The sequence below is a fragment of the Pristiophorus japonicus genome, chromosome 2 (assembly GCF_044704955.1).
Source record: "Pristiophorus japonicus isolate sPriJap1 chromosome 2, sPriJap1.hap1, whole genome shotgun sequence".
Classification (NCBI taxonomy): Eukaryota; Metazoa; Chordata; class Chondrichthyes; family Pristiophoridae; genus Pristiophorus; species Pristiophorus japonicus.
Window position 1 is genome coordinate 120,214,265 of NC_091978.1, and position 23,571 is coordinate 120,237,835.

At 43.0% G+C, this 23,571-nt stretch overlaps 1 protein-coding gene across 2 annotated transcripts in view; it reads left to right on the forward strand.

The window, feature by feature from the left end:
* The window catches only part of map3k1 (mitogen-activated protein kinase kinase kinase 1, E3 ubiquitin protein ligase), a 148,821-nt gene that overhangs the window by 115,219 nt on the left and 10,031 nt on the right, over positions 1-23,571 (forward strand). For both annotated transcript variants that reach the window (XM_070869029.1, XM_070869039.1), the window contains exons 11-14: positions 4,202-4,323; positions 6,155-6,246; positions 9,321-9,519; positions 15,505-16,807. In XM_070869029.1, the coding sequence (XP_070725130.1) occupies positions 4,202-4,323; positions 6,155-6,246; positions 9,321-9,519; positions 15,505-16,807 (1,716 nt within the window). The remainder of the gene's footprint in view (positions 1-4,201; positions 4,324-6,154; positions 6,247-9,320; positions 9,520-15,504; positions 16,808-23,571) is intronic.

Consider the following 23,571-nt stretch of genomic DNA (forward strand, 5'->3'; position numbering starts at 1 on the left):
GGTGGCAGGGTCGTCCAGAATCTGTAAAATGTTCCGGAATGCAGGCCCGCTGACCTCTGGTCTCGTCTCACCCCGCTGCCCTTACCTCGGAACCTCCTAGGCGGGGATTCGTGACGTCAAAGACGACCGAAAGCCCGGAATGACCTCGATCCCAAGGGTTCTGGATTCTCGCCGCTGCACCTGTATTATGATTTTCTTAATGTCCTGCTACTACTTTATTAATGAAGGGTCATTGACCTGAAATGTTAAATCTGCTTCCTTTCCACAGAAGCTGCCTGTCCTGCTGAGATTTCCAATATTTTCTGTTTTTACTTCCTTAATATTGGACTCCAGCATTTTCCCAATGCCAGATGTTAGGCTAACTGGTCTATAGTTTCCTGCTTTCTGTCTCCCTCCTTAAACAGGAGCACTACATTTGCGGTTTTCCAATCCGTTGGGACCTTTCCAGAATCCAAGGAATTTTGGTAGATTACAACCAATCTCTACAGCCACTTCTTTTAAGACCCTAGGATGTAAGCCATCAGGTCCAGGGGACTTGTCTGCCTTTAGTCCCATTATTTTACCAAGTACTACTTCATTAGTGATAGTGATTGTACTAAGTTTCTCCCTCCCTATAGCCCCTTGATTATCAATTATTGGGATGCTTTTGGTGTCTTCTACTATGAAGACAGATACAAAATATTTGTTCAAAGTCACTGCCATTTCCCTGTTTCCCATTATTTATCCCCCAATCTCATCCTCTAAGGGACCAACATTTACTTTAGCTACTTTTTTTTAATATACCTGTAGAAGCTCTTACTGTCTGTTTTTATATTTTTTGCTGGTTTCTAATACTTTCCCAATCCTCTGGCCTTCCACTATTCGCACATTGTATCCCTTTGTTTTCAATTTAATACCATCCTTTACTTCCTTGGTTAGCCACAGATGGTTCATACTTCCCTTAGAGTCTCTTTCTTTCTCACTGAAATATATCTTTCCTGAGAGTTATGAAATATCTCCTTAAATGTTTGTCACTGCTCATCTACCGTCTTTAATCTATTTTCCCAGTCCACTAGCCAACTCTGCCTTCATACCTTTAAGTTCAGAACTCTAGTTTGAGACCTAGCTTTCTCACCCTCAAACTGAATTTGAAATTCTACCATGCTATGATCATTCTTCCAAGAGGATCTTTTACTGTGAGATCATTAATTAATCCAGTCTCGTTACACATTCCTGATCCAAAGCTTCTTTACAGATCTGTCTCCACTGTTCAACGTATCGCAAGCAGGAAAACTTTGTTCAAAAGATGCTCCCCTCAGATTACCACTTCCTAATGGGCCAATCAAAGCTCTTTTTCTGAGAGCTACCCGGAGTAACCCACAGACCTTAAAGCATTATTGTTCAGACTTGATGAACACTTTAATATGTATGGTCAAACATATGGGGTTAGATTTTCAGTTGTCAGCGAAAACAGTAGATTTACGCCAAAATTACCGTTTCCGCTGTGCTACTGTATTTCAGCCTTTACGCATCGATAAAGTCGGCGTTGCATGAGGATTTGCGGCGCAAACCGTGAGTTTCGGCAACTTTAGTCGGAGGCCGGTAGTGCTGCGAGAGGTGTCTTGAGGGGGGGAAAAAAAACAAATCGCAACATACATTCACAAAACCCTTACCTACTAAATTGCTGAAAGAATTAAAAAAAAATAAAAACTTTAACTTGCCTTTTTTGCAAGTCTTCATACTTACCGCTGCTGGTAGGGCTGCATCCCTCCCCCCGGCGGTGCGTGAAAGCACTGCCGCAAAATGGTGCCCGAAGATCCTGCCGACCGGGTTTTTGCCATGGAGGGTCAAATCGCAGCGAGAAAACCCAGTCGGCAATTCTAGCCCATGGAGTGTTAGCTGCTATGCAATGGACTCTACCCTTGTACTAAATACACTGCATTGGGGTGGGTGGGCACAAGACCATGAACCTAAAAGCACAATTAGGAGCAGGGGGAAAAAAGGATGGGGGGTGGGTGAAATTTGGTAACAGAAAAGGCAAATGTTAACAAATACTATAACGTTTTGTACAAACTCCTGATGCAAATGCTAAAACAAGACTTTTAAGAAAAAAAACTAGTTGGTGGTTACGATTGTTTTTTTTTAAAAAAAGCCTCTTTCATTCACTTGATTACCAGATATTATGGAATGAATAGTGTCCTCGAGGATGCAAATAGCCAGCAGAACAAAGTTGCTGTTATTCAAGTTACCGTACAAATGTTTACTGCTGTTTTTTGTGCAGCAAAGCTTTAGAATACTTTCAAGTATTAAATAATCAAGCATTTTGAATATTGGGTGTCAGTGACCCCCTCTCCAAATTTTTATTTGGACTGGACTCTCTTATTAAAGGCTCAACTACTCTTTTCTCCTCTCCTGGAGGTGCTGACTCTTGGGATATGGTTCCATATTGCAGATAGACTCTAGCATCTTGACCAAGTGATTATTTATGTGTAAACCTAGATAGTGTCTGACACCATCACAACTGAGCCCAATGCCAACAAGTGCATTTTCCAGCAGGCGTTACTAGAAGCCAGTCAGGAGCAGGGGCCTAGATGAATTACCCTGGCCAAACCCAGGCATACTGAGTCATCATTGTAGGGCCCCAGCTTAACGTTACACTAATCTGTTTCTGGCATTCTGTACTTGTTTACTATAAAAGCTCCTGCAGTTAGTTGTTGTTGAACCTGAAAACAATGGCTATTAATGAAAATTAAATCTCTGTGCTGCAGCTGTACTTTATTGTTCATGCAACAAAATGTGCAGTTGGGAAGTACTGTTCTAATGGCATGATGGGTATTTACAGTTCTACATAGCTATTAAGCACAGTGATTAAAATTGAAATCTGCATCAATGTTGAGCACACTGTTTTATAGCTAACAATGTGTTGACTATGGCTCTGGCGCACGCTCGCGCTCTCTGGCGCGTGCGGAAGATTCTCTCTTTTTGTCCTGCACTCGTCATATCCCCATAGCAGAATGGAAGATGGAATATATATTCTGTACAGTTACATTGCATATTAGTGTTCTGTGGTGTTGCACACTGCTGCCTCTAAATCAGGTGTTTGATGTTCAGATTGCATAACCAACTGTCAACTTGATTTTAAACACTGGTGCTATCTATTGCTGTTGGTGTATGCAAGGCAATGGGGGACATTAGTCCTAAAGTTTACGGTTGTCATGTGCCTGTAAGCAAAACCTAGTACAGGGTAATTCAGTGTTTTATGTCTCTTTTATCAGATCAGCATATGGTATCAATGCTAATATCCAGATGGACACATGGTACAACTTGAATGTTCAATAATCTGCCTGCGATATGGGTGTCTGAAACTAAGGAAAAAGTGTGGAATGTTGAGATAAATTTGAAGTCTCATGGTTTAGGCAGTTTGGTAATTTATGACTATCGATGAGATAAACATTAGCCTGTACACCAAAGAATAGTTGATTCTAAGTTTTACCACCGCTTTTCTGCACCAAAAATGGAGTTCGTTTAATTTGAAATTAATATATAATCTGCTTTCAAAAAATAATTTTTTGACCATTTTACAAAATGTCTCGGTAAAGGTTTTTTTAAAAACAGTTAAGCGTCTTTAGTAAATATGTTAATTGGCCAGCAATATATAAATAACTGAATAGGTTAGGCTAACTTCTATCAAGCTTCTTTTGGTTTGCATTGTGGAATACTAACACCCTGTCAAATTATCTCCAATGTATTACCACATCCCAGCCTCTTGGTATTTGCTCATAATGTATTACAGGTGCAGCGTCCCAAATTCGGGACCGATGCCATTCTGGATTTTGCGTTTTGCCGGATTTTGGGACTACTTTCTGACGTCACAAATCCGGAACGTCATCTGGGGGAGGGGAGGGAGAGAGTGTACTCGCCGAAGACCTGTTTGGGTCGCCGGGGCCCCGCCGTGGAGAAGTTTGGGCAGGGCTCCGCCGTCGAAGAGTTGGCCGGGCGGGGCCCCACCGCCGTGTAGGTGTTCGGGTGGGGCCCCAAGGTAGGGCGGCGGCACCTCGGTCAGCAAGGTCCAGATTCCGGAACATTTTATGGATTCCGGACGACCCTGCCAGCAATTGGTCCGGATTCTGGAACTCCGGATTTTGGACGCTGCCCCTGTAGCAGCTTGTAAAATGAAATTTGGTAACTGAATTCATTTATTTTCCATTTCTTGTCCTAATAGAAAACCTTACGAGCCATGTTGGTCTACACACCTTGTCATGCAGTAACAGAAAGGACACGACTTCAGCGACTTCTCAGGCCAGTAGTTGAAACTATATTGGTCAAATGTGCAGATGCTAACAGGTAACTGACTAGTGGGTAGATCTTAAAAACCTGGCAGTTTTAGTATTGAGAAATGTATAAAAGTAAATAATTCACCAAATAGAGATCTCTGTATTTGATACTTGTATTTAATTTTTAATTGCAGATGAAAGAAAGGTTTAAGATAGTAAAGGGGTAGTTAAAGGGACATATTGGGGATAGTAACTGAGCTCCTTGAAGTAAAAACTGATTTAAGACTTCTGTTTGGCCTTTCTGGTCATAAGTGGCTACCCATTTATCAGGTCACTCCAGTGATTACAATGTCCCTATATTCATTTTGGAGCACTTGGCTATATTTAGCTGGTAAGCATAAGTAATCTCTGGAATGCTTTATAATATGAAATGAACTAGTTCATTATGGTTGTAAAGTTAGATGAGGTATCCCTCTCCGGTGAGGTAAATTGAGCATTGGTCTTATTGGACTTGGATAGTTTTAAAACATTTTCTGCTTATAGTGTAGAATATAACTGGTGATTGGGTAGTGTCCTGGAATGGAACTTTTAATATTGTGAAAATTTATGTAACTGCAATATTAAATGCTTAACTTGCTCCACAATATCTGTTCATTTTTTTTTTAATTTTAAAAATTGCTTGGTAAATAATACTTAAACAAATTTTCACTTAATCTTAAGGATTCTTTAGTCTGAGTTACCCCTAATTGTCTAGTAACTATTATGTGATATATTGTGACAAATGGTGAATTGATGTCCTTGATCTGTGGACTCTGTTTACTCTGAGGCTCTGAAGCATCCTTTTAGAAATGCAGTGCAGGACAAGGCCATTTGGCCTATCTGCTCTTGCCGGCTCTTTGAAAAAGCTATCTAATGAGACTCACTCACTCCTCTTTCCTCATAGTCCTGCAACTGTTTCCGTTTCAAGTATATATCCAATTCCCTTTTGAAAGTTACTATAGAATCTGCTTTCACCACCCTTTCAGGCATTGAATTCCAGATCATAAATCACTGCATTAAAAAAAAATGTCATCTCCGCTCTGGTTCTTTTGCCAGTTATTTTAAATCTGCATCCTCTGGTTACAGACACTCACATTTTTTGACTATTTTTAATCCCAAATTTATTTTAAGATTTTTTTTGTCCTCACTTTTTATATCTAAATTAAGCTACTGCACGCTTCATTTTCTTTACTTGTCCTCTTTGTAAACAGCACTTTGAGGCTTTACTATGCAACAAAGCTGAAAGTGCTGATCGCTTTATAACCCTAAATAATATCACAAAGTAAATTATCATGTGATTTTTCAAGGGTATCTAGATTGTGTTCTGCAATCATTATAGTGGAATTTATGGCTCATTTAAATGTAAATCTAGTTACTTCATCCCCAGTTTCTTGGCCTGAATCTTGGAAGTAATATTCTAGTATTAGCCATACAGTTATCAATGTTTAAAAAAAAATCTAATCCTGCAATAAATTGATTTCTTGAACTAAAATATTCTGATGGGAAGGTACTGGTTTATTAAAACTTGAGGCTGTACCCTTCCAACTTGACCTGGTCAGTCTCTTTATTTTAATACATCAAAGCAATTTGACTGTTGTAACAGCCACCTTCTGGCACTTAACAATAACTGAGCTGTTTTCCAAATTTACTTGTACATTTAGAAGCTGAAGTTATTTTTCAGGTGTGTTGAGTTGAAGTATATTTCAAAAGCTCTAGGAAGTGCATTTTTGCTATATTGAATTTGGGTTTTGTTCGAATATAAACTGCACAAATATTTAGGAAATAATAATGTGATGATTCAGGTTAGAAAAGCAGCAGTATGCACAAAATTACATTATCATTTTTTTGCACTTTATTTTCAGTCGGACAAGTCAGCTTTCTGTTTCTACACTGCTGGAATTGTGCAAAGGCCAGTCAGGAGAGCTAGCTGTGGGCAGAGAAATTCTAAAATCAGGCAAGAAACAGTTGCTATTATAACTTATTTGTATTTAGTGCTGTACATTGTGTAAGTTTCTTTTTTTTTTAAACTGTCTCTCATAGCTGAAAAAGCAAAGCTGTTTTGTTTAATAGGATACAGCATGGATTGAGTTGGACATAAAGTAATGTTGGAATAACTGATACACATCTTTCTGAAATTGGGAATGGATGTCTTGTCATTTTATTTAATAAATGTGGCTGTTGACTTGAAAATTGCCATTAGTTCATGTCTCACTGCATTATAGGACTATGTAATGGATTTGGTTTGGCCTCTGCAGAAATGACTGTCTATAAGAGCACGCTTATAAAAGTGCTGCATACAGATCAGGGAGCCTTGAAGTATGATCCTGTATGAAATTTAGTTAGCCTAGCTAGGCTGGGGGTACTGCTAGAGATGCTGCATTTAGCTTCAGCACCCTAGCCAAGGTGGAAAAATTAGGCAGAATTCTTGCTCCTCAACTTGCCCTCATGGAAATGGACATTGGGTGAGGACACGCTCAGACTTGGTTGTGGTGGCTCCCTTGGGACAATATATCACCAACACGCTGTACACATGAAGCATGAATAATTAGGCTCCAGTGTCTATTGAACAGTAACCCAGCAAGTGTCACTGCTTGATCAAGACCACCTGAGTATGTTGTATAAATGGTCAGGGAAGCACGTAGCAGAAACTGGTTATACCTGTAATGGGAAATTGTAATTTTCACACATTTTGGGAGAATCAGAAACCGAATAGCTCAAGTAGTAAAGGCAACAAATTTCTAGAATGTGTATTGGGACATTTTTCATGAACAATATGTTTTAGAACAGACGAGGGATAAGGCCATGCTAGATTTAGTGATGAGTAACAAACCAATCTGACTGTAAAGGGACATCTTGCGAATAGTGACATGATATGATGTGATTGCATTTGATTTGAGAGGAAGACGTGAGTAACAAACCAAGGTTTTAAATTGAATTAAGGCAATCTTTGAAGGGATGAGAAATAAGTTGACCACAGTAAATTGGACCGAGTTAATGGGTGAACTTGCAGAAAAACAGTGGGAAGTATTCAAAAGTTTTTGATGCAATACAAAACAAGTACATATCCCTCAAAAGCAACCATTCCACTTGTGCAATTAAGCAACCATAATCAACAAATGAATTAAGATACAGTATCAAGCTTCTGAAACAAAAGCTTACAAATGCAAGGAAAAGTGGAAATGCAGCAGGCTGGAAGAGCTATACAGTGCAACAATGGGATACAAAGAAAATAAGAATTGCAAAAAGGAGTATGAAAAAACTTGAAAGGGATATCACAGCTAACAGTAAAAGTTTTTATAAGTGCATAGAGAGTGGGGCAAGAGGGAATGTAGACCTGTTAAAGATAGGTGCAGGTGCTACTATTGTAGACAATTAGGAAATGGAAGACATGTTAATTAAACATATTTTGTATCCATTTTCACGATGGACAAATAGAACAAAGTACAAGAGAACCTAAAAAGAAGTCAAGGGAAGAAACTTATTGAATCTAATATTTGTAACAAAATGGTAATGGTGAAAATAATGGGACTTGAGACAGATAAATCTTCAGGTTCTGATGGTTTCCACCCTGAGGGTATTAAAAGAAACCGGTGTGGAAATTGCCGATGTGTTGGTCATAATTTTCCCAAACACTCTAGATTGGGGAATTGTGCCCCTTGTATTGGAAATGTGCCACTCCATTATATAAGAAAGGAGAGCAGGAGAAATCAGGAAACTACAGACCTATCATTTTACTGTCTGTTGTGAAGAAGGTCTGGAATCTATCTTCAGGTACAGAGTAACTGAGCACTTGGCCAAGTATGAGCTGTCAGAAAAGAGAGTCAGCATGGATTTGTGAGGGATAAGTCATGTCTGACTAATCTAGTTGAATTTTCTGAGGAGGTCACCAACATAGTGGACTGGGAGTATCTGAATGTTGCCGATATGGACTTCCAGAAGGCACTTGATAAGGATCCATGCAAGAAATTAACAAAAATAAAAGCACACGGAATTGGAGTTATCCTTGTGACATGGGTTGAAAATTGGTTGGGAAGTAGGAGACAGAATAGGGATAAAGGGAATGTACTCTGGTTGGTTGGCGTAATGTGACAGTTGGTGTTCCCCCAGGGATCTGTACTTGGTCCCCTATATATTTTTTATAGGAAGTGTAGAGGAGAGAAGGAATTTGGGTGTCAATGTATGCAAATTACTAGGAGCTAGAGCAGGTTCAAAAAGTCTAAAAGAATGTTGGCCTTTCTCCCAAGGGGGTTGGAATACAAAGGGGAGGAAATGATGCATCAGTTGTACAGAGCCTTGGTCAGACCCTTAGTTTTGGGAATCACACCTCAGGAAGTATATATTGGCCTTTGAAGTAGGTAGAACACATTTTCTAGAATGATACCAGGACTTAAGGGGTTAAGTTATGAGGAAAGGTTGCATAAACTTGGCTTTTATTCCCTTTTAGTTTATAGGATTGTGGGATGATGTAATTGAGGTGTTCAAAATCGGAGGGATTTGCTGGGGTAGTTACAGAGAAGTTGTTTTTTTCTGGTGGAGAAATCCAGAACAAGGGGGCACAATCTTTTTTGTATAGCGGTTGGTGAAAATCTGGAATTAACTTTCCTGAAAAAGTGGATGCTGGGAATCGATTGAAATTTCAAGACTGAGATTATTAGATGGGGTATCAAGGGATATGAATCAATGGCAGGTAAATAGAGTTGCGGTACAGATTAGCTATGATCTAATTGAATAGTGGAACGGACTAGTGGTTGGGTAACCTATGCCTGTTCCTATGTTCCTTTAAAGGGGATTGTAATGGAGGAAAAAGAGTGAAAACTGGCATATTTTAGTGCTTGTGTGATACAGTAGTCAGTGGTTACTACTGTGGCGGTGTTTCCCCATTCACGGCTATAACTCCAGTGACCGCAATATCCTTGTGACCTATACTTGCCTGACGCTTGCTAGTTGTAGAAGGAAATAATATTAATTAGCCATCCTGCTTTTGAAATTAAGTCCTAAATGTAACTGGTGTTTTCCTCCTTTTCATAGGGTCCATTGGGGTTGGAGGTGTTGACTATGTCTTAAACTGTATTCTGGGCACCTCAACAGAATCCACTAATTGGCAGGCTTTGCTTGGCCGTCTGTGTCTCATCGACAGACTTTTACTGGAATTCCCTGCTGAATTCTATCCTCACATTGTTTCTGGTAGTGAGGGTCCAGTTGCTCAAACAGAACTTGTGCTAGAAAGGTAATGATATTTCTTTTTAAATTGCTTTCACAACTTGAGGGGAATGTATTGCTTTATATGTTTTACATCTAAGACAATAGTTTAAAGATATTTGACTTGATATCTATAGCTACATGGGTTAAATGGCTCCAGTAATTTTCACTGTCCTGTTATTTTAAAACTTATGTAGGGTTTGGATTCATTATCGGGAGGTCATTTTCTGCAGTCTATTGCATGAGCTTTGCTGATTTATTGCAACTGTCAACATTGATTATTTGGTGTGGGATTTTAAGTAATGAGCCAGCTGCACACCTTGGGCATTGCTTTGAGCCAAATACTAGTTCACAGTGGACTTCAACTGTCACATGGGTCATGAGTGGCCTGTCTGCTTTAGTCAAGTCCATCAACAATTTTGCATTCGGTGGGGTCTCAAGCAGGGCATTGCGATCTAGTGCCTTTTGCAGGGCCAGTTTCTGGCAGCTGCGAGCTGTTCTGCCATGCAATAAATTGGTTTTACAGATGCACACCGGATGCCATCAGTGAACTTGTTTCAGTATTAATTATGTAGAATCCTACTTTATGATTTATTGGCTTAGTGTGTATTTTAACTTTCTTTTGCTTATGTTCCTTTATTATCCTAACCATATCAAAGATAAAACCCAAAAAGTCTTGGTTCACTCAAAAGTGCATAGAAATACAATAATTGGCAGTAGCATAAAATAATTAATAGAAGTTTGTCTCTGATGCGTGTTGAGACTTTCTAATCATACCAACAATGATGTGCTGTGGTGCAATGAAGAAAGGGGAATGTAATGCAGGGTATTCTTTATTTTTGAGCCAGCCACACACTGCCCAGCATGCACTGTGTTGAAATGTTTAGAATTCTACAATTTGCCTGTGAAGTACATAATATATAGGGTCCTGTATAACGGCGTGAGGTTGGAAACTTTATATACGGGAGAATTGGTAAAACCTATGATGGTTGTAGAGCGTGCAGTAGGGAGTAATAGATGTCTCTTAACAATCCAACTCTCCTTGTCTTAATTAAGAAAAAATATTCCAGTGAGCTTCAGAGGTGTAGGGGAAAGAAATGAATGTTGAGCTGAAGGAGAGATTAGGAGGGGTAACCAAGAGGAAGGTCAAGAGATGGGTTTTAAGGAGGAGAGGCAGAAGGAATTGGAGAAAATTCCAGGAGTTTAGGGTCTAGGTGGCTGAAGGCATGGCTGCTCGTGATGTGGGGGGTGGGGGGGAGGCGCAGAATCCGAGAACAAGACTTCAGGGAGAGTTGCAGCACTGGAGAAGACTACAGGGATAGGAAGAGAAGAGGCCATGGAGAGATTTAAACACAAGGATAAGAATTTTAAATTGAAGGCATTGAGGAACTGGGAGCTAATATAGGTTAGAGAAGACCGGGATGGGTGAGCAGGACTTGGCATGGCATAACAGGTAGAAGCGTTTTGCAAGAGTTGCAGTTTGCAGAGGGTGGCGAATGAGACACCAGCCGGCAGAGCAATGGAATAGTCAAATCTGAAGGTGAAAAAGCCATGAATCAGGGCTCCAGCAGCAGATGGACACAGGCAGGTGATCTTTGTGATTGTTATATTGGGTCAGTAGCTCAGCTCAGGGTCAGGTAAGACCCAGGTTGCTACCAGCATGGTTCAGCCTGAGACACTACCCAGGATGGGAGATGGAATCAGTGGTAAGGCTATAACACTTGGGGCGGAAGCTGAAACTAATGGCTTTGGTGTTCCCACAGTTTAACTGGAAGAAATTGTGGCTCATCCAAGACTAGATGTTAGACAAGCAGCCTTGCAGCATAGGGGAGTGGAGAGATGGAGCTGGGTGTCGTCGGCATACATGTGAAAGCTGGCCCCATATCTGGATGATGTCACTAAGGGACAGCGTGTAGTTGAGGAAAAGGATGGGGTTAAGGATGGATCATTGGGGTTGATGTAACCGCACAAACGTTATAGATGATAAATAATGCACTGCAGTCACAGTCAGTAACTGAACAATAGATGAATCTGCTGAATAAGATGGGCGGGGGTGGGGGGGGTGCTGGTGTGGTGGGTGGGTGGGGGTCGAGGGAGAGAACACAAGAAGAGATGGAAGTTCAGAGCTAGGGGAAACGCCCATCAAGGACACCGAGGCTGTCTGGGCCAGCTGGAAGGAGCACTTCGAAGATCTTCTCAATTAAGACTGCCTTTGACTCGAGTGTTCTCAACTCCATCCCGCAGAATGCGACCCGCCACCACCTCACTGAAACCCCAACGTTGCATGAGGTAGGAAAAGCCATAAAACAGCTCGAGCAACAAGGCTGCGGGAGCGGATGGAATCCCTGCTGAGGCACTAAAGTATGGCGGTGAGGCACTGTTGGCGCAGATACATGACCTCATCTCTCTCATCTGGAGGGAGGAGAGCATGCCGGGAGATCTCAGAAATGCGGTTAATCGTGACCATCTTTTAAAAAGGGGACAAGTCCTACTGCGGCAATTACAGGGGAATCTCCCTGCTATCAGCTACCGGGAAAGTTGTCGCTAGAGTCCTCCTCAACCATCTTCTCTCTGTGGCCGAGGAGCTCCTCCCGGAGTCAGTGTGGATTTCGTCTCCTATGGGGCACAACAGACATGATCTTTGCAGCGCGACAACTGCAGGTAAAATGCAGGGAGCAGCGGCAACCCTTATACATGGCCTTTTTTGACCTTGCGAAGGCCTTTGACACTGTCAACCATGAGGGTCTATGGAGCGTCGTCCTCCGTTTCGGATGCCCCCAAAAGTTTGTCAACATCCTCCGCATGCTCCACGACGACATGCAGGCCGTGATCCTTGCCAACAGATCCATTACAGACCCAATCCACGTCCGGACCGGGGTCAAACAGGGCTGCATCATTGCTCCAACCCTTTTCTCAATCTTCCTCACTGCCATGCTCCACTTCAGTCAACAAGCTCCTCTCGAGTGGAACTAAACTAGAGAACCAGTGGGAAGCTGTTTAACCTATGCCGCCTCCAGGCCAGGTCCAAGAATACCCCAACCTCTGTCGTGGAGCTATAGTACGTGGGCGACGCCTGCGTCTGCGCACATTCTGAGACTGAACTCCAGGATTTAGTCGACTTATTTACTGAGCCATATGAAAGCATGGGCCTCACGCTAAACATCAGTAAGACAAAGGTCCTCCTCCAGCCTGTCCTCGCCACACATCACTGTTTCCCCCCTCCCCCCCGGTCATCAAGATCCACGGCGCGGCCCTCAACAACGTGGACCATTTCCCATACCTCAGGAGCGACTTATCAACAAAGGGAGACATTGATGTGGAGTTTCTATGTGCCAGTGTAGCCTTCGGCCGCCTGAGGAAAAGAGTGTTCGAAGACCAGGCCCTCAAATCTACCACCAAACTCATGGTCTACAGGGCTGTAGTAATACCCGCCCTGCTGTATGGCTCAGAGGCATGGACCATGTACAGAAGACACCACAATTCGCTGGAGACATATCACCAACGATGTCTCCACACGATCCTACAAATCCCCTGGGAGGACAGGCACACCAATATCACTGTCCTCGTCCAGGCTAACATCCCTAGCATTGAAGCACTGACCACATCCGCTGGGCAGGCCACATAGTTCGCATGCCAGACACGAGACTCCCAAAGGAAGTGCTCTATGCGGAGCTCCTTCATGGCAAACAAGCCAAAGATGGGCAGTGGAAACGTTACAAGGACGCCCTCAGCCTCCGATAAAGTGCGACATCACCACTGACACCTGGGAGTCCCTGGCCAAAGACCGCCCTAAGTGGAGAAAGTGCATCCGAGTGGACGTTGAGCACTTCGAGTCTCAACGCTGAGAGCGTGCAGAACTCGAGCATGCGGCAAACCAGTCCCACCCACTCCTTCCCTCAATTACTATCTCTCCCACCTGTGACAGGGTCTGTGGCTCTCTTATTGGATTGTTCAGCCACCAAAGAACTCACTTCAGGAGTGGAAGCAAGTCTTCCTCGATTCCGAGGGACTGCCTACGATGATGAGGATCTGCTGAATAAGATGGGTGGGGGGCTGAGGGAGAGAACAGAACGATAGATGGAAGTTCAGAGCTAGGGTAGTGGAGCTGGTTTGGATGGTGTGCAAGGAGAAGGGGGTAGCGGTGATCAAGCAAAGCAGCTGAATGGATGGTCTCTATCATGGTTACAAAGAAATCCCCGAGTTCTTCGAACGTATTGTTACAGGAAAGTGGAGCGCGCGGGGAGGGGTGGTTTAAGGAGCTGGTTGGTGAGGAAAAATGATACTGGGGTTGTCGTTGCCCAAATCATCCACTACTTCTGGATCATCTTGGACAGCAGAGAAGCCTGATAGAGCTTAATATGATCCAGTCAGATCTGACAGTGGCTGGCTAAACCAATTGTGTGCCAGATACACTCAAGTCTGCGCTTCTTTCTCTTGGGGGAGCAAAGATGTGGTCTGTAACATGAGGAAAATCAGGATGGGGATGACCAGGGTATCAAAAGTGGAGTTGAGGGAGTGATTGAGCAAACCTACAGCTGCAAAGCTATTGTGAATGGAGGGCCAAAGGTTAGTCAGTTGGGGTTGGAAAGTGCAGTTTTGAATGAGTTTCTCCCCTTCCCCCTCTTAGCGCCCCCCCCCACTCCTCGAACAGATGCAGATGAAAGTGGTTTTGATGGGGCTAGGGGGATGTGGGTGCTGAGGGAAGTAGTTGGAGATGGCCTCAAAACCATGATCAAAACCATTACAAAGCAGAGGCCATAGGAGATGGTGATATCGAGGGAGTGGCCTTAAATGAGTGGCTTATATGAAGAGAGGTGTAGGAAGGACAGGAGGGCAAAGGGAGCTGAGCTGAATGCGAATCAGGTTTTGTTTCATGCAGAGGGAGGCGGTCTCTGGGAATAACAGTTTTGGGCTTGGTGCACGGACGTCAACAAGAATTTTAAAGGAGAGGGGTGGAATAGATTAAGGTTTCTGAAGGAGAAGAAAATACCAGAAGAATAATAAGAAGAAACTAAAGTGTGACTTGATACAGGCCATGAAGCCGGTGTGACAGTCTGGACAGGGCAGGTGGTGGAAAATCTAGCTAGCTGGGGAGACTTTGGGAAGAGACATGGTGCCACTTGGGAGCCAAGTTTTGGTCAAAGCCTCTGTCAGTAGAAACATAGTGATCATGAATGGTATGGGCTTTATTTGCAAATGAACAGACATTCTGGAGTGGAAGTGCAGAGCAGGGCACTGATTGACCACCGGCAGAGTCTAAGGAAAGTGGAATGGGCAAGAGGTTGGTGAAGGTATCCCCCAGCAGATGTGCTGTGCAGCAAGTTCATGAGAGAGGAGGATAGGGATGTTCAAAGTTGCTGCTTGTAAGAAGGGGAGGAGAGAGTTAATAAAGATAAAAGTAATGGGCTTGATTCCAGAGTAGCAACCAAAATACACATGCAAATAGGCTCAAAGGGAGTTTGGGCAACAGATTAAGCAAGATATGTCTTAATCATAAATAGGATAGAGAGATGATACAAAAATTCAAGCTTGGAGTGTCCCCAAGCCGATGTCTAGGTTCGGAGTCAGTTGTGCAGCATGGGTGGATCTCAGAGCCATTTGGCAGGGAGGGGTGGCTGGACGCAATGGAGAGAGTTATCGTTAAAATTTGTGTTGGTAAGGCCCGAAAATCCCTCCAATAAATTGGTATTGCCCACTGCTAGGCTTTGTATAACTACATGAACAGCAGAATGGCTGATCTTAAAGGCATTTATTATCGTACCCAAGAACAGTCAAATCTTCTAAGTAGACTTTATGTTGAAAGTTGAGGTTTCATGGTTTTTATTACTGCTTACCGTAATAGAATATATAGGAGAGACTTTCCATAGCTACTTGGTGCCTGCTGTGAATTCAATGCGTGAACATTACATATTGAAAACCTATGATCTATTGGTGTTCCCAACTCTGCATTCAGCTTGGCAAATGGATTATCGAGAAGTTCTTGTTTCTTATTATATTCTGATTTATTTTCTAGATACAAGAAGCTGCTGTCACTTTTGAACTTGGCACTGCAGTCAATTGACAATTCCCATTCAATGGTTGGGAAAATGTCCCGGAGAGTTTTTCTCAGTGCTGCACGGATGGTTGCAAGAGTGCCCCATGTTTTTGTGAAACTGATACATATGCTGAGTGTAACCAGCTCAACCCATTACATACGAATGCGGCGGCGCCTGATGGCTATAGCAGAGGAAATGGACATTCTTGACACTATTCAGTTAGGTATAGAGGACCCACAAACTGTGGAAGGAAGACATGATGATTTTGTAGAGCCCTCAGCACCACATAACTCTCCATATGCTTCAGAAAACAACTCCCCAGTCAACACAGTACAGTTATCTGGAAGAGCAATAAGAAGTGTGTTAAGTCCTGATACTAGATCTGGTGCTAATCCAGATGAAGTGGGAGAGATACTAGGAAATAATTCATCTACAAGACTTGCATTGACGTCAGTTCCCTGTGAGCAACCAAAGACAGCCATTCAAGCACGTCCCAGGCCACTGAGTCAGTGCATCAATTCGTGTTCATCAGTGACTCCATTAAATCATTCCCAGCCTGCCTACCCATCTTTGCCTTCCCCATCATCAAGTCCTTTAGCTGGACAAACAGCTATTGATACTTCCAAATTAAGACCTCAGGGTTTTGTTCCTAGCAAATTTGCATCATCATCCCCAAAAGCACAGCGCAAGTTTTCTCTTCAGATTCAGAACAACTGTTCTAAGGATGTTATTGGAGGTAAAGAGACTGAAAAGCTATCTCCAGTTTTTACCCAGGCACGGCCCCCTGCATCCAGTCAGATCCACAGACCAAAACCATCCCGGCCATGCCAGACCGAAGCAGGGAAATCGCCATGTGACTTAAGCAGAAGCTGTATGATGCTTGAACTAAACGACCTGACACTTAGTGACCACTGTAGTAGCAATCCAGTTATTCCCAGTGATGAAACTGTATTTACTCCAGTGGAGGATACTTTTCGCCTGGATACTTCAGCAGAACTGAACTCTAGTATGGAAGATCTGCTTGAAGCTTCGATGGCTACATGTGATAGCACTGTTACATTTAAATCTGAAGTTGCCGTGCTCTCTCCTGAGAGGGCAGAGACTGACTGTACCTACAATGATGATGTTAATCAGAATCAGAAATGCAAAGAGAAGATGGAAGCAGAGGAGGAGGAGGCACTAGCTGTTGTCTTAGCTATGTCAGCATCCCAGGATGCCCTGCCTGCTATTCCTCAACTGCAGGTTCAGAATGGAGAGGATGTCATACTCATTCAGTTAGATGTAAGTGTTTTCTTTCTCCTCTTCCCCCCTCCAAAAAGGTTTTTAATTCCCATCCTCTTATGTGCCTCTGGGGAATTTTATATATTTTCAGTGTTGGCCTTTTGGAACCATTAATCTTGTATATACTGATAACTGTAAATGTCATTTTGACAGTCAGTTTTGTTATGTTTACTTCAAACCATTGCATCTCATGTTCTTGTGTGAAAATGAAATGCTGTGCATATTTAGCATGTATATGATCTGTATGTGCCGTACCAAAGAGCATTGAAATAATTGTAACACATCAGTTGCCAAAATTCCACATTTTCCAGACTTGGTGGAAGAGGTGTGTTGGGGGAGGAAATTAAGAAACTCAAACAAAAACTTAATAGTTGATGTAAATAGCAGGAATGAAACCTAATTTTGTCATATGCACACTAAATTTTAGTTAACGAGAGAAATATAGCTGTTCTGTTATTGCTCAAGAATGCTTGTGAAGTTGACTTGTGCTGCAGAACCTCTCTTCTTGAAAGTGGCCATATATGAAAGAAGGCAGGTGAGGTATCTTGAAATGCTAGTTTGCTCTTCTTCCAAATTAAGATTGATGCCTAACAGGCAAAATGTTCTAAAATGCATTGATGAAGGTGCAGGATGGATTGGCCCACCTAAGCTGCATCTTTTGACGTGCTAAAATATAACCCCTAAGAAGTGGGGTCCTGCTCTAATCTAATTGGGAGAATGATTGCCTGGTTCACCTACTGTTCTCAAAAATGCTGATTTTTTTTTTTAGTTTTAGCATAACTAATATTTAACGGGCTTATTGTTGGGGTGGAAGTTCTGCCAGTGAGGGGAATGCATTTTAATTTAGATTGAGGGGCAGGGGGAGCTGCCTTTTTCATTTTTCTCCTTTTCCTTGTCTCAGGTTTTAGAAATTGGAATCTCTTGTGTCTCGTAAGCCATTAGTATTGGACCTCCACACCAAGGGGTGCAGACTTGAGCGTATCTGGTGCATCCATCGCCAGATCAGGCTGAAACATCACTTTGAAACCTCGGTCTCCTCTGCCAAAGCCACCCATTACTCCAGAATCATTCTGGAGTTAGATACTTCCGCCCCCAACCCCAGCTTGTTCACTTCCGCTGACTACTTGAGTCCCTCTTCCCTGCCCCTTCACACACACCTCCCAACAAGAAATTAGGTGCTCATGGGCTTTTTTGTCACTATGATTGAGACCATCTGCTGCTTCCTTCTCTGGTTATTCCAAATTCGCTTCTCTAGGTTCTATACCAGCTTTACTCATGCCTTTTCCATGAGACACTCCTCCTTTGACCCCATTCCTCCTAAATTGCGAACCACCCAATTTACTTTTCTGGCCCCCATGCAGCTGATGTTGTAACTGGTTTTCTCTTCGCACAAGTGTCTGTCTCCTCTTTTAAAATCACCCCACCCTCAGCCCCTTTGTGCTTACAGACTACCACCCTACCTCCAGCCTCCCGTTCGTCTCCAAATTCCTTGAATGAGTTGTTGCCTTCCAAATCTGTGCCTTGTCTTTCCTGCAACTCCATGTTTGAATCAGGTTTCTGCCCTTCCACGCTCTTGCCTTTCTGATTGTAGCCAATGTATTTCCAGCAATGGCTTTTCTTCCTGCCCTCTCACCTTTGCATCCAGAGTCTCCCAAGGATCTATCATTGCCCTCATTCTTTTCTTCATTTACATGCTGCCCTTTGGTGATGTAATTTGCAGGAAGGGGTCAGCTTCTACATGTATGCTGACAAAATCCAGCTTTACCTCTGCACAAGCTCTAGCGACCTCGTTAGTGCCTCTTTGTTGTTAGGCTGCTTGCCCCCATCCTGAGTCTTGAATGGGCTGCAATTTCCTCCAGCTAAACATTGGAAGGACCAAAGCTGCCATCTTCAGCCTCTACCACAAGCTCCCTCGACTGAACCAGACTGTTCATGACCTTGATGTCCCATATGCCCGAGCTGAGCTTACAACTCTGCCCTCCAATTACAATGGCTACCTACTTCTCCCAGCAGTTGATTCCTCTTAAACCATCCACTCCCCAACCTCCGCCCATTTGCTGCTGAAACTCTCATCCATACCTTTGTCATCTCCAGACTCTACTATTTCACAGCACTCCTGGCCAGGTTCCTATTCTCCACCCTCTGCAAAATTAAGCTCATCCATAAATTCCAACCTATATCCTGTCCTGCACACTCATCAGTCCTGTCATATCTGGCCAACATTGACTCCCGATCCCCCAATGCTTCAAATTTTAAATTCTCATTCTACTGTTATCTCAAAACCTTCTCCAGCCGAATAGCCCTTCCTCTTCCAACTTGACGTTCCTCTGACTTTTGCCTTGTGTATCCCAACCATCCTGTTCCTCTTCCCCCACCCCCCCCCCCCCCACCAACCATTGATGGCCACACCTGCAGCTGCCTAAGCCTCGCTACTTAAACCCCTCTTACCCTCCTTCCAAGATCCTTCTTAAAACTTACCAAGCTTTTGGACATCCATCCTAATCCCTCCTCTTATTGACTATGCCATTGATGCGTTCTGGCACATTTTTCTACATTAAGGTGCTATATAAATATGTTATCTTCTGACGGATGGAAATAATTAGTTGGCATCAAAATTCAACTGCCGTTTTTGTTTCATAAACCTTAAATGAAGAAATTTTTTTTTATACAAAAGCAAAATCTCTCAACCCTCTCTCGCTCTCTTGTAATCTTTTTTTTTTCTCTCTCTTTCTGTCTCACTACATTTTAGTTTAATATACATTTAATACAGGTTGAACCTCCCTTATCCAGAACCCTCGGGAACCGGCCTGTTCTGGTTAAGGGATTTTTCTGGACGAGGGGTGGTCACATTAAATTGGATGGTACAGGTACTGAGCAAGGGGATATAGGGGCTGGGAGTGCAGCGGAGAGATCGTGGGTGGGGTGGGTCAGGCGATGGATTGCGGGGTCAGGCCAGCGATTGCGGGAGTCGGCAGCGAGGATCGACTTCAATTTGTTCATGTCGGAGTTCTGTGCATGCATCATCTGGTGGCCAGGAATGATTCTGGATGAGGGGTGGTTCCGGATAAGGGAGTTCTGGATAAGGGAGGTTCAACGTGTATACATTTTTAAAAGTTTATAGTATGCAAAGTAAAAACTATTATAAGTGTGCGATCAGAACACTGTCACTTTTTTTTTCTTCCACTCTCAACCACACGGCCTCTCTTGATGTGCTTTACTGAAGCAAAATATATTTGAAATTTGTGTACTCATTTTTAATATTTGAAGAAAAACTACTGGACAGAAAGTGATGGGCAGTAAAGAAAAAAACCCCAGCAGTACAGCGGATTAGTACTGATGCATCCTGGGAAATTGGGTATAATGTACATGTTCGGTGCACAATCCACATTCAGCTGAGAGTTGCAGCTTTGGGCACAAATCACGTCCAAGCCAAATCTTTCATAAGGGGGTGAGGTCTACATGTAAAAACTTAATGAAGGCATTAAAAGACATAAGACAATTCAATGGATAAATGTAATCACATTATTGTGAATTATGTGTTGGAATTTATTTTGTTTAAACTTATTTTGGGCATTTAAAATGTAATTTACTGAAGCAAAAGAAGGAGAGAGAACAGGGAAAGGAACCACAGACCAATTAGCCTGACATCAGTCATTGGAAAAATGCTGGAATCCATTATCAAGAAAGTGGTAATATGATTAGGCAGGGTCAACATGGTTTTATGAAAGGGAAATAGTATTTGACAAATGTATTATTTGAGGGCATAACTAGCAGGTTAGATAAAGGGGAACCAGTTGATGTAGTATATTTGGATTTTCAAATGACATTTGATAAGGTGCCACATGAAAGGTTGTTACACAAAATAAGGGCTCATGGGGTTGGGAGTAATATATTAGCATGGATAGAGGATTGGTTAACAGACACTAAACAGAGAGTAGGGATAAACTAGTCATTTTCCGGTTGGCAAGCTGTAACTAGTGGGGTACCGCAAGGATCAGTGCTGCGGCCTCTGCTATTTACATTCTATATTAATAACTTAGATGAAGGGACCGAGGGTAATGTATCCATGTTTGCTGATGTTACATAACATAAGAAATAGGAACAGGAGTAGGCCATACGGCCCCTCGAGCCTGCTCTGCCATTCAATAAGATCATAGCTGACCTGACCATGGACTCAGCTCCACTTCCCCGCCCGCTCCCCATAAACCCTTATGGTTTAAGAAACTGTCTATTTCTGACTTAAATTTATTCAATGTCCCAGCTTCCACAGCGCTCTGAGGCAGCAAATTCCACAGATTTACAACCCTCTGAAAAGAAATTTCTCCATCTGTTTTAAATGGGCGGCCCCTTATTCTAAGATCATGCCCTCTAGTTCTAGTCTCCCCTATCAGTGGAAACATCCTCTCTGCATCCACCTTGTCAAGCCCCTCTCATAATCTTATACGTTTTGATAAGATCACCTGTCATTCTTCTGAATTCCAATGAGTAGAGGCCCAACCTACTCAACCTTTCCTCAAGTCAACCCCCTCATCTCAGAATCAACCGAGTGAACCTTCTCTGAACTGCCTCCAAAGCAAGTATATTCTTTCGTAAATATGGAAACCAAAACTGCACGCAGTATTCCAGATGTGGCCTCACCAATACCTTGTATAGCTGTAGCAAGACTTCCTGCTTTTATACTCCATCCCCTTTGCAATAAAGGCCAAGATACCATTGGCCTTCCTTATCACTTGCTGTACCTGCATATTATCCTTTTGTGTTTCATGCACAAGTACTCCCAGGTCCCGCTGTACTGCGGCACTTTGCAATCTTTCTCCATTTAAATAATAACTTGCTCTGAGTTTTTTTCTGCCAAAATGCATGACCCCTCACTTTCCGACATTATACTCCATCTGCCAAATTTTTGCCTACTCACTTAGCCTATCTATGTCCTTTTGCAAATTTTTTGTATCCTCCTCACACATTGCTTTTCCTCCCATCTTTGTATCATCAGCAAACTTAGCTACGTTACACTCAGTCCCTTCTTCCAATTCGTTAATATAGATTGTAAATAGTTGGGGTCCCAGCACTGATCCCTGCGGCACCCCACTAGTTACTGGTTGCCAACCAGAGAATGAACCATTTATCCCGACTCTCTGTTTTCTGTTAGTTAGCCAATCCTCTATCCATGCTAATACCCCCAACCCCGTGATACAAAGCTAGGTGGAAAAGTAAGCTGAGGAAGACATTCTGCAAAGGAATCTAGACAGTTTAAGTGAGCAAGGTGGCAGATGGAGTATAATATGGGGAAATGTGAAGTTGTTCAATTTGGTAAGAGTAGAAAAACAGAATTTTTAAAAATAGTGAGAAACTATTAAATGTTTGTGTTCAGAGGGATTTGGGTGCCCTTCTACACAAAACACAGTTAACATGCAGGTACAGCAAACAGTTAGAAGGCAAATGGTATGTTGGCCTTTATTGCAAGTGGTTTGGGGTTCAAGAATAAGAAAATCTTGCTACAATTGTACACGGCTTTGATGAGACCGCACTTGGAGTACTGTGCACAGTTTTGGTCTCCTTACCTAGGGAAGAGAGTAGGGAGTACTTGCCTTAGTGGGGGTACAACAAAGGTTCAGTAGATTGATTCCTGGAAAGAGAGGATTGTCCTATGGGGAGAGATTAAGTAGATTGGGCCTATACACAGAAATTTAGAAGAATGAGAGGTGATCTCATTGAAACATACAAGATTCTGAGAGGGTTTGATCGATAGGCTGTTTCCCCTGGATGGAGAGTATAGAACTAAGGGGAATAGTCTCAGGATAAGGGGTTGGCCATTTAGGACTGATGAGAAATTTCTTCACTCAGGGTTGCAAATCTTTGGAATTCCCTACTCCATAGAACTGTATATGATCGGTTGTTGAATATATTCAAGGCTGAGATTAATAGATTTTTGGACTCTTTAAGGGAATCGAGGGATATAGGAATCAGATGGGAAAATGGGGTTGAGGTCAAAGTTCAGCCATGAAATTGAATGGCGGAGCAGGCTCAAGGGCCGTATAACCTGCTCCTAATTCTTATGTTCTTGCATAAGGGGAAGATGGCTTTTGGAAGCATTTAAAGTACAGGTGCACCTCTCCAGTCTGGGACTCTCTGGTCCGGCAACATTCCCAGTGGGGGGGGGGGGGTGGTGGTGGTCGCGACCCGCACTGTCTCCTGGGGCTGACTGCTTCTCTTCTCTCCGGTGTTCCCTCCTTGGTCGAGTCGATGCAGAGAGGGAGCGAGGAGCGTGGCGACTGACTGAGGCGCCAAAGCTGGGCCTGAGAAATACTGCGCAGTAGGCCTCTGCGCAGCGCATACGCAGAATACGGTCGGGTCATTGTCAGCAGTACCCGGCAAGTCTGGGGTACTGCTGACAATGCTAGGGTTGGCATGACTTCCCGTGATCCGGGAAATTCTCTGGTCCGGCACCAGTCAGGTCCCAAGGATGCTGGACTGGAGAGGTACAACTATTATGGGAACCGATGACTAAACTGCACAATCTCAATGTAATATACTCTTAACCAATGTCCCCGTTTAGCTGCGCAGTTGTCTGAAGCTCCCACGCAGGTCAATTGGCGGTTTCTCAATGGATAAACCACGCATGTATGGAAGTTTGAATGGGCTGCGCACCCAAAAAAATTAGAGGGAACATTGCCCTTAAATATAAACTAGCAGCTATATATGTCCCACTTGTGACACATTTAGAATTGAAAATACCTATTACAGCGCCATCTACTGGAATAACA